Source organism: Dermacentor silvarum, chromosome 10 (genome assembly GCF_013339745.2).
Source record: "Dermacentor silvarum isolate Dsil-2018 chromosome 10, BIME_Dsil_1.4, whole genome shotgun sequence".
Lineage (NCBI taxonomy): Eukaryota > Metazoa > Arthropoda > Arachnida > Ixodida > Ixodidae > Dermacentor > Dermacentor silvarum.
The window spans coordinates 42,950,103-42,977,229 of NC_051163.1; the positions used below are offsets into that span (position 1 = coordinate 42,950,103).

The 27,127-nt window shown below is 47.7% G+C and overlaps 1 protein-coding gene across 1 annotated transcript; it reads left to right on the forward strand.

Annotated features, from left to right (window-relative positions):
- The first annotated feature begins 192 nt into the window (after positions 1–192).
- Positions 193–27,127, forward strand: LOC125941006 (uncharacterized). Its single transcript, XM_049657880.1, has 7 exons — positions 193–386; positions 2,511–2,663; positions 5,935–6,191; positions 13,429–13,565; positions 21,081–21,195; positions 26,413–26,853; positions 27,035–27,127. The coding sequence occupies exons 1-7, from the start codon at positions 224–226 to the stop codon at positions 27,125–27,127; spliced, it is 1,359 nt and encodes a 452-aa protein (XP_049513837.1). The 5' UTR covers positions 193–223.

Consider the following 27,127-nt stretch of genomic DNA (forward strand, 5'->3'; position numbering starts at 1 on the left):
GGACGCGACACTATACGACATTTGGTCGAAGTCTGGGACACAGTGCGGCCAAAACTGAAAGTGAACAGGTGGTTTGCGCAAACGACTTCATCCCCCCTGAACGTCAAATGATTTGAGGTCATTGTTAAGACAACAACGGCGCTCAGTTTATCTGCATGTTTTCATGAAATCAGGTCCAACGGTGCGAAAACCTGGGTCGTCATCGTCAATCGCCACTCAGACGATGACGAGAGGCGGAGCCACGACCCCGACATCGGCCCCGACATCGGCCCCGACACCGACCCCTACACCGATCCCGATTCTGACAATGAAACCGATAGCGACAACAACAACAACGAAGCCGACAACGACCCCGGTCATGACAACGCCCTCTGCTGCTCCGAAGAGTAAGCATTATTCGAAACAACATTAATCTCATTTGTTTTAACCTTAACGGCCCGCAGGTGTTACTTAATGAATGAAGGGAGGGGGGGGGGGGTTACAGCTGTGGGTGGAAACAAATAGCACAGAGGAAACAAAAACGAAGCATAAGAAATAACTCAAACAAATCTGTAGTAGGTTGATGTTTCAACAGAAACAGCAAAGCACAAGCAGCACGAGGCACGTTGAATGGGCAATAGTTTAATAAAGTTTCGAAATTGAAAAAGACCAAACAAGAACGGCTTTTCTCTTGATTGGTCCAAACCTACACTCAGATTGTTTAGTGAATCGGTTCTTTTCTGCGGAATTTTGTGCAGTCTGTACATGCGCCACTGCTAACGATACCGACAAGAGGTCATGCACCAACACAAAATGTGAGAACCTATAGAAAAAGAACACGTATGCTAAGAAGAGCAGGAAGAGTGCCAAACGTTTTACACTTGCGCTTATGTCTGCCTGAGCAGTGGGTACCAAGCCGAACTGCCTACTCTGGCTTTCCTGCCTTTCCCTTTAGTTTTCTCACTACCTGTTTCTATGTCATTCCCATACATCAGAAGAAATACACCCCACACTCGCCGCGTTCGCTCAGCGACTATGGAGGTCTGCTGCTGAACACGAGGTCGTGGGCGCGATTCCCGGCCGCTGCGAGCGCATCCGCGCGGGTGCGGAACGCGAATAAGCTCGTGTACTGTGCTGTGGATGCACTCAAATAACCCAAGGTGGTCAGAATTCAACCGGACCCCCTCTCCAACGCCCCCCCCTAGCCCACTATGCATAATCGGAGTGTTAGCATTATAGCTTTTTTTAAATTATAATCCACGACAACTTCCTCTGCGCGTTTTATTTTTCACTTTTTCTATGCCTACTTTCCCGACCAGCGAAGGGGCTTATGTAACCCTTGTCCGGCTGACCCACAAAGTAGTGCGAGTAAGCACACCTCTTTTCTGTTGCGTAACAAAAAAAAAAAAAAAAAAAAAAAAACTAAATTCCTTCCTTAACCCTAGAAAATGCTACAGGCACAAAGGCAACTCTCAAAGCTCATTGGCCTATTAATGGAATGACGCATAATATTCAATGGCTTCTTCGATGCACTTGATTTTCATTGATTTATCCATTGGGTAAGTACCACAGGGTGTGCGTACGCCCTTCGCTGATCCTTCATAATGAGCACGTGTCCCTGCGACACAAAAAAAAAACTAAGATAATCCATAAATATTTAACTAGGTAACGGTCGTACATGTCTTTGCATACATCTGTCTTCTCCATCTTTTCTCAACAAGCACCATGCAACGCTTTCGTCATGGAATATCGCTGCCTACACGTCCTACGCTGCGGTGTTTGGTGTTTTCATTTCGGCCTAGCTTGTGAGTGGTGTAGTGCATAAACATAAAACAATGACATGACAATAAGGTTATACGCTTTGTGGGGGGTAAACATAAACTTTTCATGAGTTTGCACGGTGCATAGGTTGAAAGTAAGCACACTTAAACCTATAGCCGTCATTTGTATAGGAAGGATTTAGTACTTAAGCGCTTGGCTAAAGCTTAGCTTCAAATAGATTCCTACATGCGTTCGAGATCTGAATCTCTTGGTTTTCCTTAAAACTTTTTTCAGGCTCCGTGTGTTTTGAAATAAAGAAAGCGCCACAAATAGTTACTCTGATCTATAATTCGATTTAGCAGCTTCAGACCCCATTAAAGAAAACCTAATTGCGCGACTACAGCTAGTGCAAAATAAGTTCGCTTTATATTCTCTCTAAGTATAACCGATGTGCCAGCATAACTTCTATAAAAGCTAACCTCTCCCTTCTTTCTTAGCATGTCACCGTAAAGTAGCACGACCATGTTTATTTAAAAAGCAATTCCATGAAATCGGGCCTCTCGATTCCCTAATTACTGGTCCGCCGTACGTGTCGTACCACGAAGAACAGCTTCGCTGTAGAGCAGATTTGCAAAAACATCAGAAAGCGAGCTCTCGCGCCAGTAAGATAGGCGGATGATTCTCTAGGCACCCATAAAGGGTGCAGCGATTCTGTGGGTGCTTCCGAGCGAACTAACCGCGAACACATTGCATGTTCGATTTCTCCCCAGTGAAGCCCCCCTTGGTGTGCCACATGATGTCTCCGCTGTACCTGACAGACAACTATGAGAAGGGAAAGGTTGTCAACAGTCTGGTGCCTTATCCGCAAATGTGCGACTACATCTTGTTCGATATTCCGCAGGAGGCGGATGGGAAGTACGACCGTGAGTGCACCCTTTCACCACTACGCTTCCGATGAGCAAACGATCGTGTAACAAGCCTTGGACGCACGTTGAAGGGGCACCCAAATAGAAACGCTAAGACCCTGACCCTATGATACCCTATATTAGGGTTTTGTGCTCCAGTATAGTATATTTAGGCACTTTACGAGGTGGTACCAAATAATTCCGAGACTGGCTCTGCAGAGAAGAAATGAATTTATTTATGCGCATTCAAACACTGTCACCATCGCAGTAGTCCTCTGGCACGGCAATACAGCGCTCCCAGCGTTTCTGTCAAATAGCCAGTACGTCCAGTAAGTCTTTTTTGCGGAACGAGCCGAACGCGATTCGAGTGTGATTTAAGCAATCGTGTCAAAATGGCTACCTTCAAGCTGGGTTTTTAATGTTACGGAGGGAGCGAAATAAGCGAAATCGAAACCCGATGAATGACCTTGTCTTTCACGTCAAGGATAATCACTAGGGACGGGAGTTAGGTTTGCGGGTACGACCCTGAGGGCAAGCAATAGTCATCGCAGTTGAGAAGCCCGACGTTTCCCCCACTCTATGGTGTCCACGGTTGCCGCTTGCACGCGCGCCCCCATGCGCCCGCTCGCTCGTCGCTATTGGCTCGGTCCCCTATTTGTGGACGCGCATGCGCGCCACCCCCGCGCGCCCGCTCGCACACCGCTACTGGCTTGGCGCCACCTCTGCTTCCTCCACGCGCCGGCACGGTTGTGCGCGCTACAAGTAGACGTGGCCCGGTTGCGCTAGCTGCGCTAGGTTGCGCGTGGGCTTCTGCGTGGAGCTACAACGATGGGACCGCGAAAGTTTCAAGCAGAAGAGGCGCGTAAGAGTGTAAAGGCTCTGCAGAAACTACAGAGTATGCGGCGAGGCAGGGGGCGAGGCGACGGTCCGGCGAGATACGCGTGACCGTTGAGCGCGAGCTAGAAAAGGAGCAACGCGCGGCCGTAAGACAGAACCACGCCAAGCGAACGGCCGCTGAACACGTCGCCAAGACCAAGCGGTGCTAGTTGGAGGTCCGCCACTTGCGGGAGCAAGACGTGTGCTTTCAAGAGCACTTTGTCGTAGACGAATTTGTTGCGTTGTTTGGCGTATGCGACCACCTCGGGTTCCGGTCATACGTCGCCAGAGTGTCGCGTCCCGCGTATGTGGTGATCCTCGAGTTAGCATTTTCCCGGGATGATGTAAATTCGTTTAGGCTTTGCGCCACGTGCAGGGGAAAAATACTTGACATTAACTAATAATCATCGATGATGGCTTCTGCCCTAATTCTTACACTCGATGCAAGCCCTGGAAATTGGTACGGTACGTGTGAAGCCAATGACACAGAGAGTAGCTAATCTAATGAGTAAGTCGAGGAATTAAATTGAATTTTGTTGAATATGCCCTCAGCGAATCTTCTCCTTCCTAAAAATGCGGCAAGGCACCACGTCGGTTTACATCAACGTATCTTTTATAGTCATAATCTTTATCATCAGCCTATAGTTATGCCCACTGCAGGACGAAGGCCTCTCCCTGCGATCTCCAATTACCCCTGTCTAGCGCTAACTAATTCCAACTTTCGCCTGCAAATTTCTTAACTTCATCACCCCACCTAGTTTTCTGCCGTCCTCTACTGCGCTTCCCTTCTCTTGGTATCCATTCTATAACTCTAATGGACCACCGGTTATCCATCCTGCGCATTACATGACCTGCCCAGCTCCATTTCTTCCGCTTAATGTCAACTATAATATCGGCTATCCCCGGTTGTTCTCTGATCCACACCGCTCTCTTCCTGTCTCTTAACGTTACTCCTAAGATTTTTCGTTCCATCGCCCTTTGTGCGGTCCTTAACTTCTTCTCGAGCTTCTTTGTTAACCTCCAAGTTTCTGCCCCATATGTTAGCACCGGTAGAATGCAATGATTGTACACTTTTCTCTTCAACGAGAGTGGTAAGCTCCCAGTCAGGATTTGGTAATGCCTTCCGTATGCACTCCAACCCAATTTTATTCTTCTGTAAATTTCTTTCTCGTGATGAGGGTCCCCTGTGAGTAATTGACCTAGATAAACGTACTCCTTTACAGACTCTAGAGGCTGACTGGCGATCCTGAATTCTTGTTCCCTTGCCAGGCTATTGAACATTATTTTTGTCTTCTGCATATTCATCTTGAACCCAATTCTTACACTTTCTCGATTAAGGTCCTCAATCATTTGTTATAATTCGTCTCCATTGTTGCTGAATAGGACAATGTCATCTGCAAACCGAAGGTTGCTGAGATATTCGCCGTTGATCCTCACTCCTAAGCCTTCCCAGTCTAAGAGCTTGAATACTTCTACTAAGCATGCAGTGAATAGCATTGGAGAGATTGTGTCTCCTTGCCTGACCCCATTTCTTGATAGGTAACTTTCTACTTTTCTTGTGAAGAACCAAGGGTGGAATCTGTAGATACTCACCAAGATATTCACGTATGCCTCCTGTACTCCTTGATTACGCAATGCCTCTATGACTGCTTAATCTCTACTGAATCAAATGTCTTTTCGTAATCTACGAAAGCCATCTAGATAGGTTAGTGACAGTAATTTGTCACCTTTCGTAAAGATTCATTACCATTGCATTATTATCGTACTTGATACTGACACTTTTAGTAGCCGAAAAGTAGAAAAGCTAGTAGGGAATCCAGAATTTTCGAACCCAGGAGCACTGAGCTGCATGCTGTATATAAGTATGTTTATCAGAGTAAAACGTGCCACTCGGAAAATATGCGTGCTGCGCATATTTATTGCGCTATTTGGCATGATTTCGCACATTGCGAATCCTTCATTGTCCATTGCAGTTAAGCAACGTAGATTGCTAGTGCACAGCGTTCTCGCATAGCATTGCAGGATACACGTCAGCAACTAGCAACTGAGTCATTCTATCAGTTCATTTCTGGAGTTTACATAGATCCCGGCTCTCTTGAGCGTGCGTGTCGCTAAATCAGCATGGGGTTCGTCCAAGCGGGCGAACTTCAGACAAACTCGTATGTTGCCAAGCACTTCTGCGCTGGATAAAGGAATGTGACGGTGGCGCACGTAGACCTAGGTTTTCCCCTAATATTACTAGTACCAAATTCCATAGTTACGATAATGGCCTCCGAAATCCGGTGGTACGCCCGCATGTGCTCGCGAATCCCGGAGGCCGTGCTTGAGAGGTCCGAAAAGTAGCCAGTTTGGTGGCATCTAGCCAAACCTGACATACCTTCAAAGAGCCATTATTCTATGCTCGGCTTTGCAGGCACCGCCTACGAACACCTTGGACAATATGCCACCTTGTCTAAGTACATGTTCAGCGTCAACGTCTACGATACCGTCGTGTCTTCTCTCACGACGACTCTCGACAAAACCACGCTGACGGACACTGCACGGGACATACTGCAAACAGTACCGCTGCGCGGCTTTGGAATCCTCGGCGAAGTGAGCCATCTAAACGCGTCGGCGTATAGCCCCGACATTCTGACGAACCACGCTGGGATTCTTAACTTTGTCTACGCGGTGAGTTTTGAGAGTGCGTTAAACCTGTCAACGCCACATTTATTTAATGTGTTGTGCCACGTTCCCAGTTACGAGTTTAGGATTTGACTCTGGTGTCTGCTGAATTTAAGGGCACATGCCCAAGATTATTTTCCTGAGATTGTTTTTACCTGCTAGCGTAATCAGTTAAAATCATAGCCATAACTTTGTTTAGAGGTTTGGAGAGTGGTTACAACGAGCATACTCGGTATAAAATGGCACCAGGAGCAAAAAAAAAAATAGCAATTTCGCCCCAAATGCGAAGCATCGATTGCCATAGAAAATTACTTAGCCAGCTCTACGAAGTAAGGGTATTATTTTTATCGGCCATATAAACTTGCAAACATTCGCTTACGAACTAAATTAACAAGCACGGTATCGCGCGCACAGGTGAACGTAAACACATCTCGCTCAAAGACCACGGAAACTCGCTTGTCAAAACGCTGGAGTGAGGTAGCGCGACAGCAGCAGTGAGCGAACTGACGTTCGTGCTGCCTCTCGCTTCAATGCGAACTAAACGTCGAAAACACAGCGCATACGAAGCTACCGGCACTCGCCTTGGCGTACTTTGGCCACATCGCAGATCGCTCTGGAGATGAGGCCCGCGCGGCCGCGCCGTAAGCAGCAGCGATTGCCCCCCCCCCCCCCCCCCCCCCCCCCCCGTGCTTCGCGCACCACAGGAGACGGCGCGCTTCCGCCCCACCTTCCTCCTCCGCGCGCGTGAGATTGAGCCGCGATCGTCGGCTGAGTCTTGCAAGCTTTCTCTCGCACATACCGCGTACGGCTTGCAATGACGATGTTACCGTGTTTTTCGACTTGATACGGAACATCACGGCAATGACGGCGACGACTGCAACTGCATAAATGCGCTTGCAGTGTCCATATAATTACTATCGCAATAATAAGCGGGGCTGAGCTAAGAATTAACTGATCTAGAAGTACAAACCCGACACTGTCACCGGCGTAAACCTAGGAAGGCAGGAGGTGCATTATTTTTCACGTTTGGAAATGATGCTATGCATGGAAAGAGTCGGGGCCCTTAGATGCTATACATAGTATTTTGCAGACATATTTCTTGCTCTTTCTGTCCATTGTTTTGTTTACCTGCTATCACTGTCCGATCTTCTTATTGTATGCATCCGTAATTCTGCCCAAGACCTGACACTAAGGCCGGCCGCATGTACCGAATAAATAAATAAATAAGTAAATAAATAAATAAATAAATAAATAAATAAATAAATAAATAAATAAATAAATACATAAATAAATAAATAAATAAATAAATAAATAAATAAATAAATAAATAAAGGAAGTCATTGTGGCAGTGGCTAGTAAAAATGGACATGATGTAAGAATAAGAAAAAAGAGATTTGTTGCTTATAAACGTTGCAGAACATTCTGCATTACCGATTCGCTTTATGTACGCACTCGGTGAATATAAACGAAGGCTCCCATATTTTCTTCGAGAGGCTTTATTACTTTTACTGCGATAGCAATTATATGGACGCTTCAACCGGATTTCTGCTGTCGGCGTCGCCGTCGCCGTGAGGTTCCGTATAGATTCCAAGGGCGATAAAATCGTCGTCGCGCGCCGTATGCGCGAGTGAAAGCGCGCGGGTGACGCGCGCTATCACGGAGAGCGAACGCACGGCGGAAAGCAAACGCGACCATCGCGCGAAAGGCCATGGGGGTATGGGGGGGGGGGGAGGGAGGCGGGGCGACGCTGTGCTACGGCACCAAATGCGTATCTTGCAACCGGGCGCAAGGGGAACTGGTAACGCAATTCCCACGCGAAAGCAAAAAAAAAAAAAAAAGCGAGAAGGCAACGCGGGAGGGAGGGGGGGGGGGAGCAGCTTCTACTCTGCCAACAAATACGCTTGCACTGGCTGTGGTGGCGGTCGCCCGCACCGTCTCTTATCTCCAGACGGCTCTCACCTTTGTATGCGCTGTGCATTCGCCGCTCAGTTTCCGTTGAAGCGATAGACCACACGATTGTTCGCCCGCTGCGGCGGCTGCGCTTGCTGCCAGCCTTTTGACAGTCGTTGTCTGCGGTCATTCAGTGTGATGTATTCATGTTTGCTTGTGCGCGATGACACCACGCTTGTCAACTCAGTTAGAAAGCGAATGTGTCCAAGTTTATACAGACTATAAAACTACTATGCCTACTCCGAATAGCTCTCTACTAATTTGCTATCGCAATTGATGATTCGCCTTTCGGGCGAAACTGCGACATTTTTGAAACATTTACCTAACATGATAGTGCTCAATGTCACCTTTATTATGCTTGTTACATGTGACGCAAGGTTCGAATTCTCACATCACAAGTAATCGCGCGATAACAACAAATTCGGCGTTTCATTTCATAATGATCGCGACCATACCTGCATTAAAAAAACACGAATGCTGTCGCTTCACACCGTTCTGTATTGCAGAACTGGGGTGCTCTCTCTGTGCCATCTTCAGAAAAGTAGGTTGGCAGCTACTGGCAGAGCGTGAGCCCCGAAATTGCAGACTCAGCACAAATATATATATATATATATATATATATATATATATATATATATATATATATATCACGAACACAAACGCAAAAATTTCTAAACTACTCTAATGCGTTGTTAAATTTTTAGCCTCTCCTGTATTTGTGACAGTGGCTTAAGTCCGCCTTCAAAACGTTATCTAGGTATTAAAACGCAAACCAAGACACAGACAAAGCATAGACAGAGAAAGCGCTTGTCGTTTCTGTGTATCTTTGTTTGCGCGTTAATACCATGAATATACAGGGTGTCCCCACTATCATGCACCAAGATTTCAAAATATGCAAATTCCACGTAGCTGGACAGAACCAAAGCAATGTTGTTTGCCGTCGCTCGGAGATACTCAGATTAGTTTTTGCATTCGGCCTAACTACATAATTAGTCTTAAAAATTACTCAACTTCTAAAATATTATAATTAGAAGAAAAGAGTCAATGATAAAATTGTAGAGCAACATAAAAAACTCCCGATACAGCTTTCTGTTGCTCAATACGTGCTACCGAAAAGTATTTTTCCGAGTGCGAAAGAAGCCAGCGAATACATGCAATGTGCTTCGAGTGGCCTGTCGCGCGGCAATTTGGTGTGTATTCGCGGGCTTCTTTCACGATCGGAAAAACATTTTTATGTAGCACGTAACAGAAAGCTGTATCGAGAGTTTTTCGTGTTGCTCTGAAACTTTCTCATTTACACTTTTCATCTAGGTATGTTTGAGAAGTTGAATAATTATAATTAGGGCTAATTTTTTAATAGGCGGAATGCAAAAAATAATATGAGTATCTCCGAGTGACGCAAACAACAATGCCTTAGTTCTGTCCAACTACGTTGCATTTGCATATTTTAAAATCTTGGTGCACAATAGTTGGGTCACCCTGTATTACAACTAGCCCGGCTGTCTACCCTCCGAAACATTAAATTGGGCCTACTTCATCGTTGGAAACCGGCCACCGAGCGATTAGACTTCGCACGTCCTGGAGATTAGGCGTAACAGACGTTCTGATGAATTATTTTCTTTTCGCGTTTGAATTTATCATGGTTGTACATTTCTGTACTTTCAAGGGCGACTTAAAAGGACAAATAGTCGGGCTGTCCGCACTTATGCAGGTGTGTCTTAATACTTAACATCGCTGTCTATTTAGGAATCTCAAAAGACAATGCATGGAGATAGACTGGTAGATTATTGCACCGGCTCTTTGGACAGCGTATGAGACTTAAAAGTAAGAAGGGCTTTATAAGGCATGCAAAAAAGAAAGACTGAAGTCAAGCGCTGCGGTTTTAGAACTTCTTTAGTGGAATTCGCAGCTTCTGCGCGGCGTTGGTCTAAAGTCCGGTGCGCTTTCTGGTTCCTTCACCTACTAGGTAAAGTAATGCAATGACGTCTCAAGCCTCTTGGAAACAATTCATTCATTCATTCATTCATTCATTCATTCATTCATTCATTCATTCATTCATTCATTCATTCATTCATTCATTCATTCGTTCATTCATTCATTCGTTCATTCGTTCATTCATTCTTTATTCTGAGAACATAAATTATACAATCTGAGTAATTCGTCAGCCCGCCAAAGCAAAGTTGCTTTTGAGCAGGACGGGGCAGTGCTTTGGCCTGAATGGCACAGTTTTGTGCTTCAATCAAAGGAAACAATATGAAAAATAAGTATGAACAGCAGGAAGATAAAAAGAAATATACATATATAGAAACACATTTTCTTTATGTACCAATAACCCGAAGTCCGCGAAAGCATCGATGCTTTTATGCGGACCAGTGTATAGTTTCTCTCAGCAAAGCATAGTACAGGTTTTCTTTCGCTTTTCCCCATTCCTCCTTTTCCGTTATCCTCCAACGCTCGACTAATTTCCAATTGTTGTTCCTGCACAAGCAATAACGTAAGCAATTACATATTTCAACAAAGAAAATATTGTGTGTACAGCACAACCCTCCATTCCATCATATGTAGTATTGAGATGTAGTGGTGAAATGTTTTGAAACAAAAACAGACACGAAAAATAAATGCAAGGAACACAATATCCTAGTCCATTTTATAAAATAGCTAACGAAATGACATTGTAAAAAAAAAACTCCCATCACATCGATTTCTCTTATTATTCACATTCGTTTGCCAGAACCGTGTGGTGTATGAAATTTTTTTATTTTCCCGAGTGACGATACGTTGGTGACTTCTGCTATTTTGTTAAAGTGGAACGGTACATAAAATGCCCTCGAACGAATGTCTCAATCTTGCGCAAATCCCGCAAATCAAACGCGATACTTCGATTTCCAGTTCAGTGGAAAAGATTGATGAACGCACTGTTACGCGGTTTTTTATTTCACGGCAATAATGAGAACGGTAGGTAGCTCTGCGTGTGATTATGGTCCCACACTTTCATAGCACTACATGTAATGCTGTGCTGATGAACAGCCAGCAACACTTACAAATTGGGGCAGTTGGTGGAGTTCCACTTTAATGTGTTAGCAGACAACGGCAGCAACAACGAAACTAGAGGATATGAGACCTGAACAAGTGGGCAAGTTGTCAGTGGGCGTTTATCGAAAACTCAAGGCGGGAGAATCGTGAACCGATGAAAAAGCAGTCATGAACACGGACCACGTCATAGAGTTTCCTACAGTAATCACTAGGGGAAACTGTGGCGCCAGTGTATACGGCAGCTACAGGCAGGATGGTTCATCCAGCATGGAAATGATGGTTGGATTGGCCTAAACTTCGTTCTTTAAACGGCTTTAGACGGCTTCGTGGCTTTGCAAACTGACCATTTTCAAGAATTTACTGCGGTATGAATAATTAGGCAGACATTAATAAGAATTTTCTGATGAAAGTATTCGCACACAATACCTCTAAGACAGAAGCCCGACTTTGAAACCATTATGCCACGGACGCGTGGTCAAGCGGAACCTCTGCAATTAGCAACAATGATTCGTGTACGAAGACTGCTTTTGACTTTTGCATTTAAAGACGTATAAAGTGCTTTGAATTTTAGACCAGTGAAGGCAGATAAAGCGTAATGAACGTAGCCGCAAGAACATCTGAAGCCCCAAGCACAAAGAATAGACAAATCCATGTACTAGCCATGATAAGCCTGGTGGCTGACCGATTGCAGCGCCAGTAGTTTTTATAGTAGTTATTGCAGGAAACTCTATGGACCACGTGACTTCGTCTTCAATCGCTGCTCACCAAGTCCACTTTTTTCTCGCTTTAGCTGATATAAGAAGCGCTGACGCACTCGCCTACAGTAGCAGATAACATGGCATGCGGTTACAAAATTAATCTCATTGTACTGATGCAAGATCATCCTAGAATTGAAGGGACAGCATAAACTCGCCGCCATCTGCACCTGGCTCAGTACGCTGCTAATGTTCCCCAGGGATTAGTGAAGGCGCATGCGTACTTGTTTTTCCTGAGCCAGTGGTTCAAACAACGTGCTGTCTGTGACGTAGATTCTTTTGCACGATAGTGAAATCTTGTAGCAGCCACAGAAATACACTCCGTCGTATCTTCAACCAAAGTAATCTGGTGTTTTTCATTTCTTCATAGCTGCAAATGAGGTGACTTGGTTATATAGGTGAAAAAAAGAATTGATTCCAGGCAAGAGAGGCTAATTGGACCGACGTTGTTGGATAAAGGGCCAATAAGGCCCAGCGTGTGACCTACATAGTGCCAGCAGTACGGTTGGGGAAGCAGAAATATCTATTAACCATAGAAATTTATGTGAAAATACCTCGCTTAAACGAAAGGAACGGTTTCTGTTCTATACCTTCTCAGATGCGTGAAGATATGGCTAAAAAAGTATTGATCATAAAGCTTCTTATAATTAATTATTATACTTGTCTGTGCTTAGGACTGATATTGAGAGCTCTTGGGTTCAATTTTTTTCGTGCTGTACACAATGCGCGTTTCTAAATAATTGCTCCGTACAGGGAAGCCAGAAAAACCCCTCAATGGGTTAAAGACGTCAATTGGACCAACTTAGATTGAAAAACAAAATATATTCGACACTGCAAATCCAAAAAAAGCAGCGACAAACCGCTACAAAATTTAACCAGTGGCTATGCCAAAGCTACAAGGCAAACTAGCCTAAATTATGCAAGAATTGCTCACCTTGGCGCATGACTCCAACACTAAAGAAATAATCAATTGAATGTAGAATTATGCACTAAATGGCAACATTAGCATGACGTTGAGCCTATCGAAAGGGCTCACGTGATGTCAGGGGCGCGACGTAATATTCTTGTCCAGGACACTAGTTTTGACAGCAGCATTAAGTACGCTTAGGTCGCAATAACCCACGCCGTTTGACCATGGCGTTGCTGAGATCATGGCCGTCACGATGATGTCAGCGCGTACACGTTTTACATTACGTACAAGCGAAAGATGGTGTCGTACACTAGCACAGCCAATGCAAGTGGTAACCCTCGTAGACAAAATTTTCTCAATTTATGTGGGACGTGCGACGTCCCAACGGACACAGCTAAGCTTCCCAAGCATAGCGATTTCATGCAGCTATTTTTTTTTACTCAGTGCATGAAATGTTTGGTCCACTGTTTACTGGTCAGTGAATCTGGTTCTCAGAAATTAATTACAGCCCTAGACAGTTTCATTAACTATCTGAAGCAGATTTTTCGCGACTGGGCCCTAGTAGTAACGAAGTGTCTATTGCACTTCTATGCAGCGGTTCACCGAAGTCATGACAGGTCTTGGCATTGCCAAAAGCGAAGTTGCCAACTTCTTCGCCTTCCGACCACTCCATCTGGCCTCAAGGTCACGGTCTTATCGAGCAATCTTGGAAGGCCTTAACACCATTTCCACGTAAGCCGAAATGCACTTAACACTATTCTTTCACTCGGTCTCAGTACTGTGCTGTAGTTCATATTTAGGTTTTGAAAGAAACAGAAAGCACGAACACATCCTTCCTGCTCTGCTATCTTTTGAATATTCTGTTACAATATGCTATGCAAAGTCCTATTGTTCTACACGCCTCTCATCTTAAGAATATGAAAAGAGCGTATACGCATATAACACTGACGGCAGCAAACAAGACTCGAATGCATTCGCCGTCAACGGGTGTACTCACCAGCGTTGCTGTCCCTGGCGAAGTAAGCCGTAGTTCGGTATTCCGTAATCGATTGCATACATACGTCGTGCTATCCGCCTTGAAATTTCGAGGTATAGCATTTAAGCAAGGCACAAAATAGTTGAAATGTTGCCACAATCGACAATAAGAACCCAGGGGGGTGGGGGGGTGGGGGGGAGGGGAAGCAAAAGGTGGCAAATTCCCATTTTTTTCTTCGCTACGAGTGCTCTCATTTGAAGGAAAGACACGCATTTTCATTCGAAGGAAATAAACCATCCATAAAGGGCAGACAGGAATACCCTTATGCTTAGATGAACGTTCAACTGATATGTTGTTACGATACAACAGACGCTTAAGAACGTGGCGCAAAGGAAGACGAAGACGGGCTTCTGGGCTTGGCACGGGCTGGATTTCATCTTGGTCTCGAGCTGCACTGCTCTTGTGAATACATTATAGTTAGTTCCTTTGTTTGTGTCTCTTCGCACGTAACATTTTGGTGGAGGTTCGCGATCCCGGTCCTCGCCGTGGAGCTACATCGAGCTACATCGAACGAGCTACATCGAGCTCGTTACCATACCTCCCGGAGAAGAGACCCCACCAGCGTCGGCTACGACTCTGCAAACTGCTCCAGTCGTGAAGCTTTCCCAGGTTTTCCGCGTCGGACGGCACTGGGGTCGAAGAGTGGAACGCGTCAGCCTTAGTAACAGGTGGGATCCAACAATCATGTTCACTAACGTCGTTTTCTTTTTTACCGGAGCGGCACCCCACGCATGTGGTACCGAACCCACGAAGACGAACTGACTAGCATGAATATTTTCAAGGAAGAACTTCGCGAACTGCTCAACGACCCCTTCGGGCGCGCGGTCGCTGGAAAAAAAAGGCCCTTTCGACGCGTGCTCAGAGCACCGCAGATCCCTACGTCTCATATATACAGGACGGCTTGGCACTTTGCCTCAAAGCTGACGACAAGATGTATGAAACCGACAAAGTGCCCCCCATAATAAAGGGTATCGTAAACGACGCCTTAAACTTGCTGGGTTTTCGTCGTTTCATATTTTGACGCCATTATCAAAGAATGTCGCTGCTTCGAACAATCTAAGAGCCGTCGTATCACGCCTCATATCGTGCTCTTGCCCAATACCACTGCTATACGTCGACTTGTGAAGGGCATCCCCAACAGCTAATCCCATGTGACAACGTAACTCGTGTCGTTAGCCGCGAGCTCGAGGCCGCTCATTCGCCATCCTATACTCCGCGACGCCCACCGATCCATCAGCAGCCGTGATTGCTGTGTTCCAGGCCATTGTCCGACAATAATGTGAAAACATGGGTCTCAATTCCGTGTGCTCGTCGTACTACGAACCCAGCGTGGATCACTTCTCTCGCGGCCCTCCTCGTCTCCGACAATACTTTCCCGCCACATCTCGCAACCCGTCCGAATGGCGCACCTATGACGACAACCCCATCTGTTTCCATTGCTGCAGTATTGACCACATCGCTCGTCACTGCCACAACCGATGGCCAACACCGTCTCCGACATACAACGGTGCATATTTCCGTAACTCGGCAACTACTGTTTCTTATGCTGCTCGCCACGATCGTACTGCAACTGAAGTCCTTGCTCCGAGCCTTCGCTATGGCTGATCGTCGACACCCCGACTTCGTCAGTCTCCTTCGTCCCAGGCCCGTCGCTTCTCGTCGCCGTCCATGCCTCTCTACAACCGACCAGAAAACTAGAAACTGCAGCTTATGGAGGTGAAGTTGCGATGACGAACTTGCCCTCAAATCCTCTGCTTGCTATGCCCACGAACTAGAACCTTCTTGAAGTTAACGTTGAAGGCACTGCTGTCACTGCACTGATGGACACAGATGCATACCTCTCTATTATGAGCGCTGCCTTCCGACGACGAATTAAAAAAAAACTGTGGCTCCAATTTACGCTGTGAAGGTGGTTGGACAGCGAAGCTGTAAACGACACCCACAACGATTACCCATTGTGACGTCACTTGAATACACACACGTGGCTCTACAAAGAGTGAAACCAGAGACAAGTGAACTGTACTTAACCACACCCTTTATTACTTTACAACGACATTGTATTCACGCTGTTCTTCTGGCGTCTTTACTTTCCGTGGTCTACCCATGGTAGCCTGGAATGAACTGAATGAGGTATTAAGACCGTGGTTATGTCACTACGGGATTGCTATGCTGTTGGGTACTTTACCACTCGGAGTAGCTTATGCAACCGTAATCTTAATCGGGAAACACACGCGGCAGAAGGAACGCTGTAAACGACACCCACAATGATTACCCATTGTGACGTTACTTGAATTCACACACACGGCTCTACAAAGAGTGAAACCAGAGACACTGGTTTCATGAGGGGTTCGAATGACGCAACCCCTTTCGAAGCAGCTGCAAACCTAATCTTTTCGAACGCGTCGGAGGGTGTTCCCATTTTTCACACGTGCCTTATCATTCATTATGGGGTGTTGATGCTTGTTTTTGGGCTTTTCTTTTGAAAACGAGTGCTGAGCTGTATGGTGTATGCCTGATTTCAAAGGAGATACGCTGTTTGTATTCAATTTTTATCCTGGCGTTTTTTGCTTACGCCGACACGAAAATTTCCTTGGCTGGTAGAGGTATACAGCTTCGCTGTAAAAGCTCCTTACTCCTGCAACAACACGCGTCGACCGCGTTGTGGATGGTGGTACTGTTCCCGTTATCAGTATGTGTACAGCACGCGTATAAGCATCGCCGGCCGCCACACTGCTGTCCTTTTTACCGTGATTGCCCATTGCCCGCACGACCTAATTCTTAGCCTCGATTCTCCCTTAGCGCATTCAGCTCTTGTTTTCGTTACCACGACGACGTTATTGCATTTTCACCAACGTTTGACACTCATGTTGCACGTCTCTCAGCCAAACTTGACGTTTCTCGGAAGGCCAGGCTGCAACTCTACTCATCGAAATGTCGTTTCGGCTGCCACCAAATTATGGTTTTGGGCCAACTTGTCGACGCTTTTGGCGTGCAACCTGACCCATACAAAATTCATGCCGTCAGAGACTTTCCGGCTACAAAGTCTGCCACAGTCATTAACCCGCCGGGGTGGCTCAGTCAGCTAAGGCGTTGCGCTGCTGAGCACGAGATCACGGGATCGAATCCCGGCCGCGGCGGCCGCATTTCGATGGAGGCGAAATGCAAAAACGCCCATGTGCTTGCGTTGTAGTGCACGTTAAAGAACCCCAGGTGGTCAAAATTATTACGGAGCCCTCCACTACGGCATGCCGCATAATCAGAACTGGTTTTGGCACGTAAAACCCCAGAAAGAAGAAGAAGCCACAGTCATTAGCAGTTTCGTCGGGCTATGCTTTTACTTCAGCCGCGAAACACCATATTAATTGTGAAACTGATAGCTGCACACTCCTCCCGAAGAACAGATTAGTTCTAAAAAAAGTGGGGGGAGAGTTACTCCTTTGAATAAGTCGGACACAACAATCAACTCTTAAAAAGAAACAGTCCGCAGCTTAACAGTTTAATATTTTATTGCGGCTTATCACAAAGAATGAAAGCAACACGGGAATAAAACAACGTAAAACAAAAAAAAATACTGCTGCATTTGTGCACTGTTGGCTCCCTGACAATCCTTGAGTTCCCTCACAATCCACGCCGGGCAACATCGAGAAGTGATGAGTGGGCCTCGCCTCGTTTATGTTTAATTGACAAAGGCTCGTCATACATTTGAGGTTCGGGCTGGGTAGTTCTTTCATTTTTGCAGAAACGCACCATACAATTTGTCACCTACAGATTGCGTAAAAACATGGTATGATGTTTTTGGTGCAAAACTGGCTAGAACTCGCGGGAAGCAAGGAAATCATGAGCCATTCCACTCTGTGAAGGTGAATGGCGAGTGAAGCGGTTTAGCACATGACACAAAGGCCTTCCCATTACTACGACAGCAGACAAGCGAAATTCAAAGTGGAGAATGAAAACTTGCTTTCTGGTTTTTTATATACATTCGCGGGGACTTATAAAACCCGTAAGACAAAGAGCGTAGTCATATGGTCTTTTTTGTACGCATATTTACCTTTGCTGGGTTCAGCGTTATGAAACGAACGCTTGAGCACAGGAGAAAAAAATTACGGGGGATGCTAGAATTTTCTAGGAATGTGAAGGTGAAAGCCCAATGGACCCACAGCTATGTGGAATGAAGCTCTGAACCCACGCGACGACGTATACAAAGCGCACGAGTGCGCTGCGCACGTGCTGCCGCCGTTTCCGGAAGTTTCTAAGGGCGCCGCCGCTGACATTTCCATCCTCCTCCCCAGCGCCGCCACCGCGCTTGCCCTCAACGCCCCTACCGCGCTGCTGCTGACATTTGCCTCCTCCTCCGCAGCGCAACTGTTGCCCTTTCCCGCCTTCCGGCGTTGAGCGCGAGGGGCAATATGGGTACGCTGGCCTGGTGAGCGGCCTCGGAGCCAGCTGTGGAAGATGGACGCTCGAGTGTAGTGGCGCGAGTGCGAGGCGAGCTCGCTCACTTTTTCTGTACGTGCACAGCGACCTTGAAACCTAGAGATTTAAGGCTTTCACCTTTAAAATCTCGATATCCTTTTCTGTGACATTGTAACGCCAAATTCCGCGCAGTCGCTACGCGGCATTGAAGGGCAGACAGACGAACTCCGAAGGACAGAAGGACATATTAGGTTTGTCTATTTACTGTTTAAGTTGATCAAGATTATACTACACTGGGGCACTCTGGCAGGAGACAACATAAAACTTGAAGAAGAAAAAGGCGTGGTGTTAGCTTGGTCCGGCCCTGCGTCCCTGTTCTTCGTCCAGTTACAGTGTACTAGAAGGTTTTTGTAGTGGGCGCAGAGAATGGCGCGGGTTGATATGTGGCATATCAGAATATCAGCTGATATGCTGACAGAAGGCGTGGCAAGACATTCCGCCTCAAGTTTCTGCAGCGTGAGCAACTGCAGACGGTGGCGTTCTTCCTCGGACTCATGGTCATTCGACGCATTCTCCGCCTTTGCACGGTCCCGCTTTTGCTGTCTGCGTTCACGTTGTCTTCATTCACGATGCTGCTGTCGACGCCTCTCCGCTTTGTTAGCTCTTTTCTCCGGCGTGAACGCGCTACGCCGCACCCCTGGCTTTTCCAGGCAAAGAGGCAACCGATGACACCCTGAGGGGAAACTAAGTTAATCAGAAGCGAAGGCGCTCGCGCGAACATCGGTGTGCTTTACAAAAGGGAAGTCACGTCGTTCGCTGCGCCTGGAGGTGCAGGGTGCTCACAAGAAAAAATGTGGTTGATCCCTCTTATATAGGAATCGGTATAGAACACGAAAGTGAAACGTGTCTTCACAGAAGTAGTGTAATGTTTATTGCACATTGATATATAATGTCTATTGGTGTTTTGTGGCTAAAGCGCCCTTAGGCGTTGATGCACCCACGCTGACGCCTGGTGGCACGTCTCCTCCATCACGACTACCAACGTCGATGACCATGAGCAACCGTCGTGCATATGGAAGCTGCACTACGCTGCACACGCTAGCACAACGCGAAAGACGAAGCACGTAACTGACACACTAATACAACGCGCAAGACAAAGCACGTAACTGAATCGTCACCGAGTCAAATCAGCGCGTACAGCGCGTCGTAATTGCAGCCTCCGCGATCAACTTCAGAAACATTTTCAGAGCTAATTGCGGAGGCCACGCTCCGCTGTGCTGAGTACGGTGAACGCCACCTAGGTGGCGTTGGTAGTGCTTCTTGATGCCAGCGTCCCTTCGAATGCTGGCATCGAGGCGTCGTAGTGCTGAGACCACCGAAGCGTTCACTGTCGGTGCGCGTTAGTGTCATAATGCAGTACTCTTTTCTGCTCGTAGGCGGCGGCACCGCCCCGAGCAAGAGCGCGGGTACACGGAGGAGTGTTAGATATATAAGGCGCGTCTGTGTAGCTCTCTGCAAATGCGTTTGTGGCGCAATGGGTTAAACGCTCGGCGATCTATCATCGCGGACCGAGAGGTCGTGGGTTCGATTTCCAAATTTTGCATGTTTGTGGAACTTTTTCTTCTGGTTTCTTTCTTTGTATTATGTTCTATGACGTATTTCCGTGACGGAAATACGTCAGTGAAGTCTTGGTGGACCCCGGCATAAAACACTTTCGTGTTAAAATAACTACGGCAACTTCGGGACACCACAGTCACACCCCTACGGAAAACAGGTATAAGCTTGTGAGTGAGCTAGCTTTACTTCTCCGTGGCTTCTACCACTGGTACTCGCGAAAGATACATTTGAAGAATGCTGGTGGTCATATTTTTGCGACAGGGCCATCACCCTGTCAGCGAGAGGCGATGCGGAAATCTGAGTGGGGGGGGGGGGGGGGGAGGGTGTCAGGGCATCCGGACATCCCCCCTGGATCCGTGCCCGCCTTTAACGTGGGCCCAAATATAAGTACACCAACGTTCTTGCATTTCGCCTCTATTGAGGTGCGGTCGCCACGGCCTGAACTGAACCCGCGAGCTCGAGCTACATGAAAATAGACCAAGCAATTTAGCATTGCTTGGAAAAGGAAAAAAAAAGTACAGTTGAGTCTCAAAATTACAGCTCGATTGGCATTAATTCAGCGTATCACTTGACTCTATGCGCCCTCCGCAACGGCGCCCACCAATGATCAAGTTAACGAGTTTAGTAGATCGGAATGGCAGTTTGATGTCGTGCTTGTTTTCGGCTTCGCTGCGAAAATGGCTGGGCCCAAAATGTCTTTATTCGGTTTCATCATTTAGAGACTGATTGGATTTACCGCCACGAAGCAACACATTGTCCACGATAGACGCCACAGCGACAGCTCAGGATTATACTTTCACCATCACAGGTTCCTCAGTCAGCTTGCACCCGAGCAGAACGCTTTTGCAACCCGTCTTCTTTGAAACACAGCAGCCGCTGACGGGCACTTGAAACCACAATATAGACAGTAGCATCTAGTAGTCACCTAAACAACTCTTGTGTAGAGCATGTTTTCAATCACTTCCTCGTTAACGAGGAGGGACCAGCCTGTCTTGCTCAATAGCTCCAAATAAGCATGTGCTATTCGCAAGATATATTCATAAATGTGCTGTGAAAGACCAGTCAAGCAATGTGCTTAGAAGAGTTATTACTGCTGCTGTCGCACAGCAGCAGTAATATCGCGCAGCAGCAGTTATATTTTGTGACATATCCCAACAATACTTTCTCACGCTCTTATCCAGTGGTTACCTCCGCTTCGTGATGCTCCTGACCATCACGAGTACGACGACCCCGTTTGTCCAGCCGTCTTCTGCGTGGGACAAGCTCTGCCTCGCTTCTGGCTTTGAACCAACAATAGTAAGCCACTCAGAGTTAACCATCCTTCGAACCAGGCAGACTCACATCGTCAAGTCCTGGACATCTAGTTCCGTTTGCGTGCTCTGCACAGCGCGACCTATACGTTTATCATGAGGTGAAACCCTGTCACCGCCCGTATAAAAAGAATAAAGTATATCTATATGCGACTTCTATAGGTGTAATCAAGGAGTACAGGAGGCATACGTGAATATCTTGGCAAATATCTACAAGGATTGCACAGCAAACTTGGTTCTCCATAAGAAAGTAGAAAGTTACCTATCAAGAAAGGGGTCCGGCAAGAAGACACAATCTCTTCAATGCTAATCACTGCATGCTTAGCATATGTATTCCAGCTCTTAGACTGGGAAGGCTTAGGAGCTAGGATCAACGGCGAATATCTCAGTAACCTTCGGTTTGCTATTCAGCAACAATGGGGACGAATTGCAGCAAATGATTGAGGACCCTAACCGAGAAAGTGTAAAAGTGGGGTTGAAGATTATTATGCAGAAGACAAAAATAAGGTGCAATAGCCTGGCAAGAGAACAAGAATTCTGGATCGCCAGTCAGCCTCTAGAGTCTGTGAAGGAGCATGTTTACCTAGGGTAATTGCTCATAGGGGACCCTGATCATGAAAAGAAATTTACGGAAGAATAAAATTGGATTGGAGTGCCTACGGTAGGCATTGTCAAATCCTGAGTGGGAGCTTACCACTGTCGTTGAAAAGAAAAGTGTACAAACATTGCATTCTATCGGTGCTAACATATAGGGCAGAAACTTGGAGGTTAACAAAGAAGCTCGAGAACAAGTTAAGGACCGCACAAAGACCGATGGAACGAAAAATGTTAGGCCTAACGTTAAGAGACAGGAAGAGAGCGGTGTGGATCAGAGAGCAAATGGGGATAGCCGATATTCTAGTTGACATTAGGAAGGAAAAAATGAAGCTGGGCAGGCCATGTAATGTGTAGGATGGATAACCGGTGGATCATTAGAGTTACAGAATGGATACCAAGAGAAGGGAAGTGCAGTCGAGGACGGCAGAAAACTAGGTGGGGTGATGAAGTTAGGAAATTTGCAGGCGCAAATTGGAATCAGCTAGTGCAAGACAGGGGTAATTGGAGAATTGGAGATTGGTTATACAGGCATTGCGTCCTGCAGTGGACGCAATGCCTGTATAACTGCTGGTATCTCTACTGAATCAAATGCCTTTTCATATTCTATGAAAGCCATATAGGAAGATTGATTGTACTACGCAGATTTCTCAATTACCTGATTGATGACATGAATATGATCCATCGTAGAATATCGCTTCCTGAAGCCGGCCTGTTTTCTTGTTTGGCTGAAGCCAAGTGTTACCCTGATTCTATTGGAAATTATCTTGCCGAATACCTTGTACAATGCTGAAAGCAAGCTAATGGGTATTTAATTCTTCAATTCTTTAACGTCTCCCTTCTTATGGATTAGTATAAGGCTGGCGTTCTTCCTGCTCTCTGGTACACTTGAAGTCGCGAGGCATTGCGTATAAAGGACCGCAAGCTTTCCAAGCATGATATCTCCTCCATCTTTGATTAAACCGACTTTTATTCCATCTTCTCCAGCAGCTTTTTCCCTGGTCACGTCTTGCAAGGCCCTTCTAACTTGATCGCTTGTTATAGAAGGAGCCTCCGTATCCTGTTCACCACTTCGATTGAAAGTAGCTTGGCTGCTCTGGGTACTTTACACGTCAGTATAGAATTCTTCCGCTTCTTTTAATATGTCATTGAAATTGCTGATAATATTACCCTGCTTATCTTTCAGTGCTTACATCTTACCTTGTCCTATGCCAAGTTTTCTTTTCACTGATTTCATGCTGCGTCCATATTTTACTGCTTCCTCAATGTTTTCTACGTTGTAACTTCGAATACCCCTTAATTTCTTCTTGTTGATCAGTTTTGAGAGTTCAGATCACGCCGTATACCCCCCAATCGCGCGCCATTTCCCTCACTCCGGTTGAGGGAAATGGTGTGATCGCGTGTTCGCTCGCCTCGCGCTCGCTGTTTCCCGCCAATTCAAACCCGGCAGTCAGATGGGGAGGCCGCGCTTGGTTCGTGCTGCCGAAGAGTAGGCTTAGTTGAAGGCACGGCAGCAGCAGAGGTCCCGTGGACGTCTCAAACGCTCGGCGTCCCCTCCCTCCGGTGGAGGAAAAGGGTGTGATCGCGTGTTCGCTCGCCGCGCGCCCGCCGTTTCCCGCTAGTTCAGGCCAGGCAGTCAGATGGGGAGGCCGCGTTTGGTTCGTTCTGCCGAAGAGCCGGCTGCGTTGAAGGAACAGCAGTGGCAGCGGGTCCGTGGACATCTCAAACGCTCAAAAACTAACCAGCTCCTCTCCAGGCGTTTGACAAACTTCGCGTGCATCCTTGCTGCCGATAGAGAAGGGGGTTTCACGTTTTAGGGGCGAAGCTCCTTATAGCGGCACCCGTTCCGTCCCCGTCGTAGTAGTAGTAGTAGTGTGTAACCAGTCTGAGAAAAATGAGAAAAAAATTCCGAAGTTGTGTCCGTAGCGCGGAATCGAACCAGGGACCCCTCGCTTCCGAACGCGCGGCGTTAGCCCACTACGCCACGAAGCGGACATGGACAAACGCACCACGATGGCTATAAATACCCAACATTAACGAAAGGCCGCGTTTCTAGCGCGTTTCTAACGCGTTTGTGCTAGCGCGTTACGGCCCGTGTAAGAAGCTGGTGTAAGACGCTGTGGCCTCTCCACCTTACCTTCAACGCGTTTCGAACGCGCTGCCCAAAGCAGTGGCAAGTCAAGTTCAAGTCGAGGAGCGTTTATGAATACGGGGGGTATACTCTCTCAGCAGTCATGTGATGGCGTCGGCAAACGCGGTGCACGTTCCGGCATGTGTAAATGGCTGCGTAAGACGCTGTGGCCGCTCCCCCTTACTAGAGAGTACTGCACGTTTCTAACGCGTTTGTGCTAGCGTCCCCTTAAGCGGGAGATCCGATGATTCCCTCCGGAGCTTCGCCCACTCATCATCATTCACCTCGTGGATCTGCTGTCATTTTTTTTTAAATGAGGCGGTGCTTGCATGACACACATGAATTCTCCCGAACAAGCGCTTTTCGCATTCTCGCTGCATTGTCTCTACACTCACTCTGGCAAACTTCGAGTGTAACGCGACTCATAACTAAAGTCCATTTCGCGCGCAAGACGACCCCGCAACAGCGCTCATAGAAATTAGGTTGTTCCTACGTAGAATTTCAACGCGATAGCGTAAGCGCCCCGTGTCACAGAAAATCCGGTGTCGGTGCCGCGGAGTTTGCCGTGAGCGAAAATTTCCGTAAATATTTAGGTATGTGTATATGCCACGCCTTGCTATATGACATGCGATATATGCGGGTTATATTGTCACCCGATTACATCCCTAAAGATGCTCATAGCTTGTCTTACATTCTTGACAATGTTATTCCTCGAAATTTTGAGAATGACAGCCCACAAACAAGTGTCACGAAACAAAACACCGACAGCGTATGCCTTTTATGTTAATTCTTTTCAGATTTAAACATTAATAGTCCGAAACACCAGCATAAACCTGGAAATGATGTAATTTTTTTGGCGCGGCTGTGCACAACCTCCGGGATCGGCCCACGCAAGACGCCACATGTCTGCCAATCACATAGCGGCGCGCGCCCCCCCTGTTCCTTGCAACACCATCCAGATGGCGCTTGCCTCCGTGCATCCGCGGCAGCGGTGGCGCCCGCCTTCTAGGGAACGAAAACAAAAGGAACTAGAAAGCTTGCCTTGATGCACAGCGTTCGCCGCCAACGTTTCCCGGTAAACATTACGGCAACATAAGCTGCATTTGCCGGGAAGCGTGAGAAGTAGTCAGGGCTCTTTGAATGCTATCGCGTTCCACTCTTAAAGGCGAAGCTTAAGTATCTTCCAAGTTTTTCATTGCCTTCTGTTGGCTTTCTGTTAATACTTGAGACGCAATTGACAATCATGCACAAAATTTGCAAGGCCAATGGACTGCCGCGCAACTCTGCTCATTATGGAACATGCACGTTAATTACCGAACGCTGATCTGATGCTCAAAAGCTAAACATTAACTTCGGTGAGGTTAACTGCTTGAAGTTGAGTTGAACTATAATATCATTTATGGTCTCTATAAAGGTGTTTGGTATTTGCGTTCTCGACAGGTCGCTTGTAAAATTACGAGATTGTAGTTTTTTGGCATTTCTTTCATTGTCGCTTACTTGTTCAGTGAAATTATATTTTAGTAATTGCTTTAAGGGGGCTTTTGTCATTCTACAATGTAGAGTTGTTCGTGAAACGACATATACGTCTGCAGGAATGCATTGTAAACTTGATTGTTACCCGCCGAGGTGGCTTAGCGGCTATGGTGTTGCGCTGCAAAGCACGAGGTAGCGGGATCGAATCCCGGTTGCGGCGGCCGCATTTCGATGGGGGTGAAATTCAAAAACACCCGTGTGCCGTGTATTGGGGGCTACTGTAATGATCCTGTAGCGCCGACCAACGCCGCAGGGCGGAGCGCTATGGTCGGCGCTGTAAAGAAAGAAAAATAAAGAAGCGCAGCGCGTGCTCGAAGCGCAAGCTCGGCACGCGCAGTGTCGTTCCAAAAGCCAGCCACGCTGGTCGTCGCAGCCCCGTCGCTCGGCTCGCCGCCTTCGCCTTCTGAGTAGGGACGATGGCACGGCTCGTACAGCCGCCATCACGTCTCTCCTACATTGGTGACCCGGGAGAACGCGCGTTCCACCGAACCACACGCTGCCATGGCTCACTGGCCGGAGCCGCAGTTCGACCCACCACTGCCGCCGTTCTCGTCCAGCTACGTCGGCGCATGGTTCGCTCAGTTTGAGGCGGCTCTGGAGCTGAACCACATCTGGATTCAGGAGTTCAAGCACGCGGTACTCCTCGACGTCCTGCCGCTTGCTCTCCAGCTCCACCTCGGCGTTCCATCGCCTGGCCCGCGCCCGTACGACGAACTGCGGCAGCGCGTGCTCGACTTCTTCGGCGCTGCCTACCACCCACTTCCAGTGGCTGACCGCACGGTGCGCGAATCGCTGCCTGCGTTCCCACCGCCAGCGCTACCCGCATCTCAACCTGTGCCCGGAAGCCACCACCAGGCAAGCCTTCCTCCCTCGACTTGCCCCCATACCGTCTTGGCGACAACCCGATGCGCTACCGCACAGTCCCCGGCCTCCGGCTCTCTCCAGGGGTCTCTTACGTACGAGTACGCGCATAATGGCGTCACCAAGGGTATCGACATGACCGCGATACCGGCCACGTCATCGCCTTGCTCACCTCCAACGATGATACGCGACAGTGGTGCCATCACTGACCCTACGCCGGCTCCTGTGCCTCACGCCATCGGGTCTGGCGCCAACGACGTCGCTCCTGCTATTCGGTCCCCGACCAACGCTTCACCCGAGTTGTCTACGCTGCCGGCTGAGCGAGCCTCCGGGTCAACGCAAGAGCCCTGCCCCGTGCCGTCTCCGCTGCCTCCGACCTTGGCAACTGTCGATACAACGCGGCACCTACAAGCCATCGAGAGCGACGCAGCAGCTGTAACCTTCGGCCCTGCCCTGCGCTGCCCGTCCTCCCATTCGACCGACTTACCACTGGGCCCTTCTGGCCTCCACGCTGCCAAGTCAAACGTTGGGGGCTGTGCACAATCGTCGCGCGACGAGGATAGGGCAGCTAGACTGACACCATCATCCCGCGACGCGAGCCGCGATGCAGTCTCGCGTCCACCGTCTCATCCTGTCCTTCGCGTCGTGCCCACGTTGGATATCTCCAGGCAACATGACTCGGCTGCTTCTGCTCCGGCTGTCCCAGATTTTCGACTACCCGCACCGGTGCCATCATCGAGCGTCGTCCGACGACGCCTTCCTGGCTGTCACGAGCGCCAATCCCGTCCAAGGCCGTTGA